Source organism: Pinus tabuliformis, chromosome 5_2, assembly GCF_031772625.1.
Source record: "Pinus tabuliformis cultivar Carrire ecotype Pingquan chromosome 5_2, CPIR1, whole genome shotgun sequence".
In the NCBI taxonomy this organism is placed as follows: domain Eukaryota; kingdom Viridiplantae; phylum Streptophyta; class Pinopsida; order Pinales; family Pinaceae; genus Pinus; species Pinus tabuliformis.
This window is the reverse complement of record NC_142306.1, coordinates 160155286-160168661: the sequence shown is the minus strand read 5'-3', so window position 1 is coordinate 160168661 and position 13376 is coordinate 160155286. Positions and strand designations below refer to the sequence as shown.

Genomic DNA, 13376 nt, shown 5'->3' with positions numbered 1-13376 from the left:
TATGATTTTAATTATGATATAGTACAAAACAATGAAAATTGATTCACTCCAAAAGACACGATATCAAGAAAATCCATATGGTATATATTGATTTTATAGAGTATGTTAAGATATATAGACAAAGTTTGAATTATGGAGAATATACGAGGTTAAAGAAAGAAACTATTATATTGGAAAGTAAGAAAAGTAGAGTTTGAACTTCAATTCAATATTATATAATTTCAAGTTAATGTTTGAGTAGTCTTCTAAATCAACATCTTAATACTCATGAGTAAAAGAAAGAGAATAAAGACATATTGAAATTGGTGACTACTTAATCTATTTAGGGATACTAATTACTATTTTACTATTTATCTTTTTTATCATTTAACATTATTATTTTATTATTGTTAACTTCAATCTTTTTGTAACTTTTGAATTATCTTTTTTAATAGTGTTTAGTAAATTACAAATGATCAAATTGATTTAAAACATATACAAATATATGTAAATGATGATCTATAATTTGGATGTGATCATATAATCAAAGTAGATTTATCTTAACATCAAATCAATCTTTTAAAATTACAAACCTTTCATTAAATTTATATAATAGTTAAAATAAATCTTAAATTAAAATAAATTTATAATATTTTTTTTTAAATAAAAATTATTTCTTGACCCAAAACATGGATTACTTCTGATTAAAAATAAATAAAACTTAATTAAAAACCATTTTTTAAAATCAAATTTAAAGATCACATTCCGCAAACCATGGTGATTTCACCTCTTCATCCCTCAACTATGTTCACATCCTCATTCTTGAATTATTGCTCATATAGTAATACATAATATAGATCAAGTTTATGAGATGAATCGAAGTTATGACGTGAAGGAGCTTCACATATGCCCATGTCTTAACTTTTTGGTGGCTATTGACATGGCTGGCAGGCAACCAACTGAACTGCCTCCTTTTCTTTTTCTTCAAGTTGAGAGGTCAGAGGCAGAGGGAAAAGATTTTCTTCAAGTTCAGAGACAGACACAGGGAGAGGGAGGTAGTCATCGAAGAAATCTTCTATGGAGGTGTAAGGAATCTCTGGATAAAGTTGGCACACCTCTACATCATGAGATCCGTCTATCTGAAAGTTATACTGGCATCCCTTTATGAAGATGTCGTGTGTGAGAGAAGCCACAATGCTCTCTGGAATGCTGTTCTCTGCATTTATCAAATAATTTGAGTGAAGAGTTGCTAGTTTCATCTTTCATCTTTATATTGAGTGTAGAATTTGGAAATATTTAAAATCGGAAAGAGATGAGTAAGGTGAAATTTCGAAATATTCCTAAAATCTATTCTAAAATTAAAATCAACTAATAATTCTTTATATATGTTTTTATATGCAACATACACATACCCTCAGCTAAATCCAAAAGATCTTGTTCAGAGATGTATACTCTGGGCAATGTCCTTCCGATCTTCTTCTCCCATGTACCTGCAAGCTCGTTTATAGTCAAGAAATTCTTGGAAGGTCGGAAGTGGACACATTTGTTCAGAGTCCTCACATCGTCCAGGGTCTTGATGGTGTATTTCCCAATGTCAGCTCCAGTCACAAAGTAAGCTGTGTTTGAGTATATACAGGATCCCAATTATGGTTAATAACTGCACCTTATATTTTTCCAATTTTTTTCCAAATAACTTTATGATTTAGTAACAGAGGTGCTTTACCTTTCACATTCCCATCTCCATAAATTTCAAACTGTTGTGTGGGAGGAGGAATTTGAGAAGGATGAGTGTGATAAAAGTAAGGCCAGCCAGCTATGGAGTTGCAGCAGATATAGGTAAAAGGAATTTTGGCTGCCTCCACAGCCCGCCGAATTTTTCTCTTCTCCTTGTAAAAGGTGAGCCCGGGCTCCACCGGCTCGGCTCTGTCGATGTCATGCCCAAATTCTGAAGGAAGAAACCTCTGCAACATATCTCTTTATAATGATCAGGTTAACACAAATAATTTAAATTTGCTTATTTGAGGAAAGCCAAACAAATAATGATGAGTAAATGTTTGGAATATTCTAAAATTTAGAATCAAATTCAGAATTATCTACGAATACTAACCTTAACAGCTCCATCTAGTTCTTTAATGGCATCCACAATCTTGAGCTGGTCTGTCACCTCTGAGCCCCCCATGACAGAGATAACAATTTCTATGCCCCTCATTGCATTCACCAAGGAGTTGTGGTCGCTCACAGAGCCCTAAACAACCATCGTATCAAACCAACATGATAGTTTGTTCGAGCATAACTGAATTGCAGATTTTAAAATATTCTGGAAATTTGATGAACAGAAGTCAAGTCAAACAGTTAACCTTGCTTCTATCTACCAGCTTAGATCCATCTTAAATACAGATCTAACATGAATTGTGAGGGATCCAATTTCTTTACGTGTAATTTTTTTTATGAGATGACATTATTTAAATATTTTGTATAGTTATTTATTTATTTTTGTTTTGTTTTTCGGACAGACATGAGCAAAATTTCAACTTTGATGATGGATAGACAGGGTTACACATCATTTTGGGCTGTAGAATGATCCTCTTAGTTCAATTAACTCCCTATATATCAAGTTCCGAGAATGATCAAATCTCTCAAAATGCAAGTCTATTTTTTGAGTGCAAAACTTGAAAAAGATCCAGAATTAAGATGATCCAGATTAATTTAATTATTATTAATTTTGTTAAATTTTATTATTTTTATTTTAATTCAATTTTAATTTTTATATAATTTGACATAATCAAATTGTTTAACATAACATAACCTTACAACATTTTTTATATATTAGTGAGTCACTCTTGACACAACAAATTTGACCTTTTTTTTTACATATAGTGACTCTTGGCACAACAAATTTGACATTTTTTTTAACATATGAGTGACGCTTGGCACAACAAATTTGACATTTTTATTGGAGAGGATCTCTTATGAGAGCCAACTTGATATTATTTTGAAAAGATTATTGAAATCCTGAAATTAACAGTTTTACTTGGGAGCACCTCTGGGCCCAACTAACTTGACATTCTTTAGAAAAGAGTATTCAAATCATGAAAATTTCGGAACAGTATATTATAAGTTAATTTAATAAAATTATAAAAAATATATAAAAAATGTGAAAACCTGAATCTTCTCATTACTCAGAATTAAAATAAATTTACGCTACAAAATTGGAAAATATACATGAACAATGTGAACACCGGAGTCCTTCAATTGTTGGATCCGTTGAGCTCTGGCGGGATCAGAAGCAGTGCTAGAGCGAACAAGAGCATACGTAGGATGACCAGCAGCTACAGCTGCTGCAACAATAAACTGGCCTATGTAACCAGTGCCTCCAATCACCAGTATTTTACTGCTAGCCATGGAGGTGGTACTGCTCGCTACAGTTGAACAATAGACCTAGACCTTTTTCAATTAAGATCCTATTTTCAAAATTTTCAGTCTGCAAGGTTAATTTTATAGCCATGAACCTGACCATTTTCGCATGCCGCCCAACGCTTTTCCCGAGGATATGAAGAATCCTTGGGCCGTTGATGATACGCGTGTTTCTTCCTGGCTGACAATTTGAACTGAATCGTGAATTCAGATCCTGGACAGGCTGTAATCCGCAGACAAATGCGGAAGATGGCAGGCCAATTTTTTTTTGGAAGAAGACTAATTTACCATAATGACATGTTTATTATTATTATTGGTTTGTTTTTGTGGGTTTATTATCAGTATTTATCTATAATGAGATGCTTATTATCAGATTGTGTAGGGTCAGATTGTGTAGGGTTTTGTTGATTTTTGAGATTTTTAATTCTCAAAGTGATTTCCATCCTTAATCTTTTTTATAACATTTGACCCTGTGATTTAGCAAGAACTACTGTCTATCCACCCTTGAAATATTTATTTCCCAAATAATTTCCATCCTTAATCTTTCCTATAATCTCACCCATAACATTTGAACCTGTGATTTAGCAAAAACTACTGTAAGTAAACATAGATAGATCATAAATCAAAACAGACTCATCTGAGTAAACTTTTGGAAAAAAACAAAAAAAAATGGAAAAGTCAGTAACGCCATTAATTAACCGATTTGTAGAAGTGTTGTTCTTTTTCAACTTCAGGGAGATCCATGGTTGATTCTGCACGCTCTCACCATTTCCGTTGTTCTATGAGTGGGAGCAGCCTGTGACACGCAGAGCTTAGAAGTACACAAGAGCACGTGGTTTCATACGCGTTAGGGTTTGTTTTCAACGATCACGAACCGATGTTGATCCACTCATGTTCCTCGTGGACAAGTTATGCCCATGTGAATTCTCATCCACAAGTCATGGCGTTGATTTTTGTATTGAAGAAAATTCAAGAACCAAACAAGTCCACATCAAAAAGATGGTTGTGGGTCGATTTTGGATCCTGCAATGCATATAGCTTGCATATGGCTAAATTCTGGGAAAAAATATATTACTAGCAATGTTATATAGAAATCTATGCATTCTGAAATTTAGATAATATTTATTCAGGGATATGTAGTATAATATTAAATATATTATTAAAAATGTATATTAGGTTAAGAGTATGTGCTTTCTCTTGAAAAGTTAGGTTTAAAATTTGAGAGATGGAGTATTCCACAAACAAGAGGTTTTATATACCAATTTGGTGGCCTTAAAATTAGATAATAATAATAATAATAATCTTAAATCATTTAAGAATTAATATAATACTTAAATTTCAAGAATTAGTATTTTAAAATTCAAGCAATGATTAAATATAAAAGGCTGGCACCTAGAATGATATAAATTTACAATTACTAATTTTGAAGGATTAAAGAATTGACATTTAAGAATGGTATAAATTTACAATTAAAATAAATTCTTAGGCTCACTGCGGTGTAGATGTTTAGTCCCCACAAGTCCCAAGGTCTATTCTCGGGCAAGGCTATGTACTCACTCTTCCTTGATTCCTCGATCATAATAACCATTTTATCATACATCCCAAGTATCTAAAATTAAAAAATCATAAGAATTAACTAAAATATAACCTCATTTAAAATATTTATTATTATTATTCCTGAATTATTATACAAATTAAACATCTATACATTTAAAAATATATATAATAAGATTATTAACCATGGATATTCCCCCCATTTTATCATGGAGATTTTTAATCTCTGAATAGACTTTATTACAATACATGGACAAATATCATGGCTTATTACTACCACATGCTGAAAAAATCATAACTTAATTCATATAACACTTGTTCATATGAATCTCAGTCTTTGATTTGGGTATACTACTAAGAATATTTTAGAATATTCTATGAAGGTTAATAATTATTGATAATTAAATTAAAATTTTGGAAGCCCTATTCCAAAATAGGCAGGCATATAAACACAGTTATTAAATTTGAAAGTTTGGCACCTCAAAATCCATGCAATGATTAAATATGAAGGGTTGGAACTTTAAATAGTATAATTTATGTGTTTATTTCAAAATAAAATATTTTGGAAAAGTATATATTTTAATTGATAATAATATATTAGCAATACATTTATTAAAAATTTGTTAAAAATAACATATTTTTAGCCTTGAGGGTTAGCTCAACTCATTGAGTCCTTTCTGTTAAAATGCTTTTGTTATTGAGAGTTCATGGGTTCAATTCTCTTGACACTCTCGAGCTCAACTCTCTGGTTGAGCACAAATATTCCCTTCAAGTGGTGTCACTATAGAGACAAAACATAAATACAAATAAGAGTGAATGTTTCTAATATAGGAAATGCATTGTCGTGTCACTATAGATTTTTCCAAATAAAAAATAAATTAAAGACAAAGCATAAGTACAAATGAGAGTGAATGTTTCTAATATAGGAAATGCATTTTAACACTTATTGTTTTTTATTTCACACTAGTTAACATCAAACAATTAGTCAAATTTAAAACGCATATTAAAATAACGATAAACTTCGTAAATTGTACTATTTCTTTTCAAAATGAAATAGTACATTTTGTTCCCAAAACAACGTATTTTTGAGTGGTTTTATCCATCATATTTCATCTATTCTCCAAAAGTCTATTTTGTAATTTTAAGAAGGTGAAATTTGGGACTATAGATATGTTCCACAAACTTTTAGAAATTAACTACTAAATCTCAGTATTTTTAGTGACAAAAACTTAAATAAAAGAGGAGTGGCTTTGCAAAGTGTTCACATTCCCTTTTTTAAAATTATCAAATCTTGGATCATTAGAAACATGAATTTATTTTCCTAGTCAAAGAGGCTTTCAAGTTTCATATGTTCTTATATATCATATATAGCAATTTTGTGTACCTTGTTTAGAGCCTGAGGTACATTGAGAGAGATAAACATTAACGTATTGAACGTTTCTAAACAAAGTCTTTGATATATCATCATTTATATTTGATTTAGTTTTGAGAATCCTCTTGCACATATTGATGTGCTAGAGGGAATAACAATAATAGCTTTCCATACTTGCATCAAACATGGAGATTATTCAAACCATTCATGTTCACCTCCTTATACCTCACATGTTCCAAACATTATTTTTTTTAGGTATGATTTATAAATAGTATAAATAAATTCATCCATTTCATCAAAACATCTAGCATTATCCACAATAGGTGAGTCCCCAACACTAAATTTCTCTTATAAACATGCTAGTCATCTTTTTGTTTGGGAATCTTTATCATCCATATCTTTATAATACTTATGCAAATTAAAAGACTTAACAACATTAAATATAGGTAAAGATGTGAACCTTACATTTAGAGAGTGAATCACCTTCATTACAAAATTTTTTCCCAACATAATGTAATAATCTAGTGTCCTTGTTTTTTATGACTTTGAAAACTCTCAAACCTCAATGTATGTACACATACCATACCTATGCAATTTGCAAACAAAAGAGTTCCTTGTTGTGTTTTACTTAAAAAATATGATATGTGAATTGTAATTGCCCTAAATATGCCTCTTAGAAATCACTTATCAAGCAAGCTAATAGTGATATCAAATTCATTTCAATGATATAATGTGAACGTCATCCTCTTAGAACTTTTGATTCAACATATTTAACTCAAGAAGAACATTTCCAAGTAAATGGATGAAAAATTGCACTCGAAATATTGTGGCTAGCTCATACAATTTTCCGCTAACTTTGAGTCTCTTGAATAAAGAAAGCATGAACTTAACGAGTTTTTCCATGAATTTTCCTCTTGAGAGCCACCTAATATAATGAATTTGTATGTAACAATTTTAACATCGTGATTTGAAATGACTCCATTAGATCTTCCAATTATCCTTGTATTTTAGTAGATTTCCCAAGCCATGAATAAACCTTGTTTACAAACTTATCAATAGCTCACATTTTTGCAAAATAAGTTGAAGCATCACTTGTTGTTAATGCTTCTCAAATCTCTATGAACTATGCAATGGACATCTAATAGATAAGAAGCATGCTAACAGAGCATAGTAGGTAAACCTTCATGAATACTCCTCATTGATGAATATCCATCAAATCCAAGTCCAACTAACTTCATAAAGGATATATCCATTTCTACTAATAGAAATGTCACAACAACATACAGGATTGTGATGTTCCATCCCTAATTTGAAGCAAACATATCATTTTTTTAACACATTAACCTCTTCCTTCATTTGTTAAATATGTAATATAAATGTTTAATTGTTGTGCCATAGTTCAATAAATACTTTCATAAGATAAAATTAAGTAAGATGGGTTGTCGAAAATATCATCTTTCAACTTTGTCCAATATACCTCTATAATAGCTTGTAGTTTATTTTTATTTTTCTTCACGGAAAAATACATGTAATTTTATTCATCAACGAAGAAAAAAATTACATTTTTCATATGCACCCAATGCATTCCAGACAACATTCACCATCCAAAGCTAGGAACAATTCTTACAAACAGAAAAAAACCAAGGCATGTAGGCCCGTTGTAAAGCATCATTACAAAGCCCAAAAATGGGCACCCAACATTGCAAAGTTGGACAACAAACCCCGACAAGAAAAAAATAAGGAAAATGACACAAGGCCTGCGTAACAAAGCCCCAAGGGCACTGAAAGTCAGGGAAAAAAACCAAGAATATGAATGAGTGAAAGGAAACAAGTCATAAACGCCTAGAACCGGGCCTCCACACAAATGAAAACGAGTAACAAAGCCCACACAAAAACCCACAGCAACACCAGAGAGGGTACCATCGCCAACACCCTTGAGAAAAAAGACTAACGGTGACAAGGAAAACGATGACACATTAACCAAGCCCAATGATGGGATGAAATAAAACAAGCCACAAAGCTTAGAGGAAAATCGACAGAGGTGCCAAAAAAACACACCCACAATCAGGGCGGCGACAACAAAACCAACGGGAAACAAAGACAAACAATGAAGCCGAACAAGTGGTAAGAAAGACTTCTAGGACCCAAAAAAGTAGAGCGATAGTGCAAGAACAGATGACGATGGCGGGAAGGAACAACAACATCCAAACCACAACGGGAAGCACAATGCGAAATACCACACAAAAGAGAACTTACAAAAACCTAAAAATACCCTCTAAGGAACAAGGAAGAAACCCCTAACTACCTGGAACGAGACGACACAAACCAGGGAGCCAGGGCGACTACGGTTCTAGCCTCCCCGCTCCCTTCTCCCTCAACTTCTACCTTCTGATAATAGCTTGTAGAAATTATTTTCCATATGTTTTATTTGTATATGCTAAGTATTCCTTTCTAAGAAACATATGAGGGGTGTTTTTATACCTATTGAATACTTCTAAAGGTAAATCATGTGTGGCAACAAAATACATGTTTTTGATCACTAATATAATTATATCCTTTGTAGCACGTGTCATTAGCTCTACATGTTTAGTAATTCTAAGAGTACTCCATTTGCTTTCCCCTTCCAAAAGTTTCAAAGAAAATATATGAACATCTAATGTTGTATGGGTGTTTAGACCACTGACTTAAAGACTCATAATTCCTTCTTTAACAAAAGGATTATTCTATAAACTACCATGGATATTCCACTGAACAATTTGTCCCAAGAAATCTCATAAATTATACTTTAAAATATGAAATCTACACTATGAGGGTTTATTTTTCGTAAGATTTCTGGATATGTAAATTATTGTTTATTACGTATGCATGAAAATTACAATTATGCAAGAAAATAAAATATCACAAATCATGGTTTGAAACAAGATATAACCTAGGAAACCCTTTTGGGAGAAAACCCAACTGGAAGGTGAGGCCACTCAACTCACTTTCTCTAAATATAAAATTGTTGTGAGTACAAAGAGTGAGGCATGTGGCCCATGGGCTACTACAATGCACACATCCTCTCAGTGTGCTCTCTCCCTATCCTTGTTAGTTACTCTACTCGTCTATGGAATGAATGCACTAAAAAATTGTAACAACCCCAGGTTAAAAGTTCATGTAATAAAGTTAATAAAGGAAAAATAAGACCAAGGTCATGGGACACGTATTCCAAGTTGAATGTTGGGAAAAATATCCTAGTGGTTGTCACTTTCGGTTTATTACGGCTAAGGAAATTGGAAAAGGAAAAGAGGCATTAATTGGAAATTGGCAAAGGCGAAGAGGCATTAATTGGAATTTATTTATGAAAAATAAAGTAAAATAGGAGAAAAGGGAGATGAAGGGTCACAAATTTTCATGAGAGGAAAATTGAAGGAAAATGGAGGAAAATTGAAGAAAATAGAGGCCTCAATGATAAAAAGGTTTCTAAGGATCAATTCACAACTTTTCATCAGTTCATTTTTGGAACTCTCTCTATTCTCTCATAATATTGCACACTTGGAGCACTCCAGTATTGGATAAAGTAAAGCAACGAAAGACAAGAAAGGTGAAGGGGGGACAAGGAAAGAAAAGGACAAGAAAGGAAGGTTGGATCAAGTAGCTTCAGCAGGAGGAATTTGTAGGTAATAGGTTGCATGTGTGATTTCCTAGTTGGTTTGTGAATGCATGGTACATGCATTTGTGTATTTGGTTCTTTTACTGTCATTGGCATGGATTTTTCTGGGTGTGACAGTGGTTTCAGACTTGCCTTGCCATTTCCAGATAGTCGTGGTGTGATGGGATTATTTTTTGGTTGAGCTTTGGATTGCCAGAAGGTTTTGTAACCAAGTGAGGTGGTCTCAGGAAACTTCCTAAGGGTTGGGGATGGAGGTGGTTTAATCTCCGACAAGCCCTCAATATGTGGGTGGAGATAGACAAATTCATCAAGGTATCTGTTATCACAAAATCTGACCTTGATAGGCTGCTGATCAAGTAGACTCTGAGTAACTCTTTCAAACCAATCTTTTGGTTGAGGCTTAGCCTCCTCAACCTGAGAGGGCTCTCTCAATAGGTTAAAGATTTTTGATTAATGATTAGATGGCTAACTCTAGGAACAAATGGACAGATGTATAACTGGTTGACTGGTTGAATCAAAGATTAGCAAATATCTATTGGGCTATGGAGTCAAAATAGTCTTCAACAAAACAACATGATCAACAAAACATGGAAGTCAAGGCACTTAGAGTTTAGGTTTATAAATAAAACAGTAACACAGTGAATCAACACAGTTTACAAGCATGTGAAGGAAGTTAGAGCATTTTCCAATGAATTCTAAGTATCACAAGCTCATACCACTGCAAATAAGTAATTGAACAAAGCCATAAGAACATCAAACACATAAACTCCTTGTGAATCTTGAGTAGTCAAACTGATCTCTGTATTAAGTATGAAAACCACAGTTTCTTACAATAACACAATCTTTCCTTTACTAATGAAATTTCCAACCCTGAGGAATTTGATTCTCAAGATTTATATAGAGTTTTACAACCTTGGATACTATGATCCATCTTTGGCACGGGGCTTGCCTTCTGATGGAATTGGCGATTCCCGTACAGTTTTATACCTTTTCCTCGTGACCGAGCACTTGGGGCTTTTCTTCACTGAGGGGGATGCCTTGTGATACGCGATTAGCGCTTTAGCACTAATCGTGTATTAGAAACTTCCTCTGTTTTTTGGATTTGGCCTCCTGATTTCCAATTTGTGCCAGTGCACAGTCACCATGGGCCAACGGTCTGCGTGCTTTGACCGAGGGTCCTCGTTGTTCTGTGCTGACCACAAATTGCCATTGTTTAGATGTTATTTCTGATAAGCTCGATATCCACAAGACTTTGAACTTCGGCATGAGTTTCTTTACAGAGTTTGGGTAACTTTAAGAGAGTTTAGGGATCCAATTCGAATCACTCCTTCGGGCCACTAAAAGAACTTTTGGTCCACCAAAAGACTGATATACTGATCTGAGCAGTAAATGAGAGTAACAACACCCTCTTCTTTCAACCTCCCTATACTTGCCTTTGCACAGTGCCTTTGAACCACAATCTCTAACCACTTCCCTTCTTAGATGGGTTGGTCGTCTTGGGAAGAACTGTTTTCCTCCTTGACTTCATGCAACACTTCTGCTGTGAAGTTTACAGAAGGTAGTTTGAACTTATTTACCTTGATCCTTGATCTAAGGTGGCTTAAACGAATGTGAAGTACATTTTCTCCACAAAACTTTCATTTGTACCTGTTTGAAAAGCTGCCAACAACAACTGTTAACAACAGCAGGTATACAGACAAAAACTGGATGGACTAACTCCTGCTTCAACAAAGAAACATATTTCACATCTTGTGAACCCTTCCTTGTCTTGTATCTGCATACAAATGATTGACTAGATAACAAGACAATAAAACATGCCTTTAGAACAAATGACCCTTCAGGTCAAGCATGTAGAAAAAGACCTTTAGAACTCTTTTCCAAAAGATGAAACACTTCATCATTATCTCCATTTTGGAGACCAAGTTAACTTCTCCCAAGTCAATATTACATGCATCTTATGCTCATGCATGCATTCCATCTATTAGCTTTCGCTTAAGTACACTGTACTTTCGAAGCTGAAATGAACATATTGTTGCAGCAATAAAGTGGGTTTCCTACTCAACTTCTTTCCATTTACCATTTTGGTAAGATCCTGCAACTTGCATTTATTCCACAAAGAAATGCAAATAGATGCTTCAAAGGACATGCAATATTAATTGGATAAGAATTCTAACCATTTCTTACCAATCCATTTCAAAGGTCCCTCCTTGGTTTGCACATCATGATCAATATGTGAATCATCCTGAAACACACCAATCATGGAATCTTTATTTCCATCCCTGCCATTTTCTTTTTCCACCTTCTCCTTCAGCTTTGGTGGAAGCAGTGCTGGATTCAAAGTCCAACACCTTTCAGCAAGATGCCCTTGCTTATGGCAGTAAGTGAAACACATGTGCATCCTTTTGACAGCATGATTTGCGTTGTCCTGTGGACCTTTGGCTACTTGCTTCTTTTCCTTCAAAAGTTTCCTGTATGTGGCCATCCTCTTCCAACATCTAGAAACATAATGGTTATCCAAACCACAAAAGGAACATGCAATTCTTTTTCTAGGCTTTACAAAATCAAAAGGAATGTGTTTAGAACCAGATTTATACTTGCCTTTTTCACCTTTATTGCCTTCAGGAGTAGGTGAAGCAAATGAAGAAGTGGCTCCCTTTGAAACACCATCACTTTCTTCAAGGCTGTTAGAGTTTCCACAACTCTCTGGTTCAAGTGTGTGCTTCTGAACACCTGCATCCTGCGAATGATGTTTCTAGCTATTGCATTCCTCCTGAATACAATCCTCACACTTCTGAGGTAGAGGACCTGCAATGAAACTCCTTTTGGGAACTGTTTCAATGGCCTTCATGGAAGCTTTGGAAGTCTCTCCATAAGAATGTCCATAACCAAGACCCAAATACTTAGGCCTTTCCTCAACCATTATTGGCTCAACAATACCTTGTGCATATTTTCCCAATCCTTTTCCTTCATAGCCCATCTTGGACATTAACTTGGAACCTATGCCTCTTGTATGTTTTTCAAAAAGAACCAATATAAGCATTCTTAGAAGTATTTGAAGACAAACTGGAATGGTTTACCTCTTCTTCAACCTGATACTTGACCAAGGCTTATTTGGCAACAAAGAGTTGTGACTCCAACTCATGCATCCTTTTCAAGTTCATATTTGCAATATAAAGTTGCCTTTCCATTTCCTGCAATTTGCCAGAAAGCATCTGTGTCTCTTCCTCCATGGAATTCAACTGCTCTCTAAGTATGCTACTCTTCCTTCCATCCTCATACATTTCTCTTACCTTGTTCATCATGATGAACAAGTCTTACTTCATGTCTCCATCAAAGGAACTTGTGAAGAAAGAAGAATTCGAGGATTCAATTGTAGAAGTCGTCATTATGCAAATGAACAAAAGA

At 34.0% G+C, this 13376-nt stretch overlaps 1 protein-coding gene across 1 annotated transcript; it reads right to left on the bottom strand.

Annotated features, from left to right (window-relative positions):
- Positions 1-791: 791 nt before the first annotated feature.
- Positions 792-3506, bottom strand: LOC149158018 (leucoanthocyanidin reductase-like). The gene is made up of 5 exons (XM_089437696.1): positions 3202-3506; positions 2087-2224; positions 1703-1940; positions 1392-1595; positions 792-1195 (listed from the first exon to the last, which is right to left on the bottom strand). Exons 1-5 carry the CDS (start codon positions 3379-3381, stop codon positions 912-914), a joined length of 1044 nt encoding a protein of 347 aa, XP_089293822.1. The 5' UTR covers positions 3382-3506; the 3' UTR covers positions 792-911.
- Positions 3507-13376: the final 9870 nt, after the last annotated feature.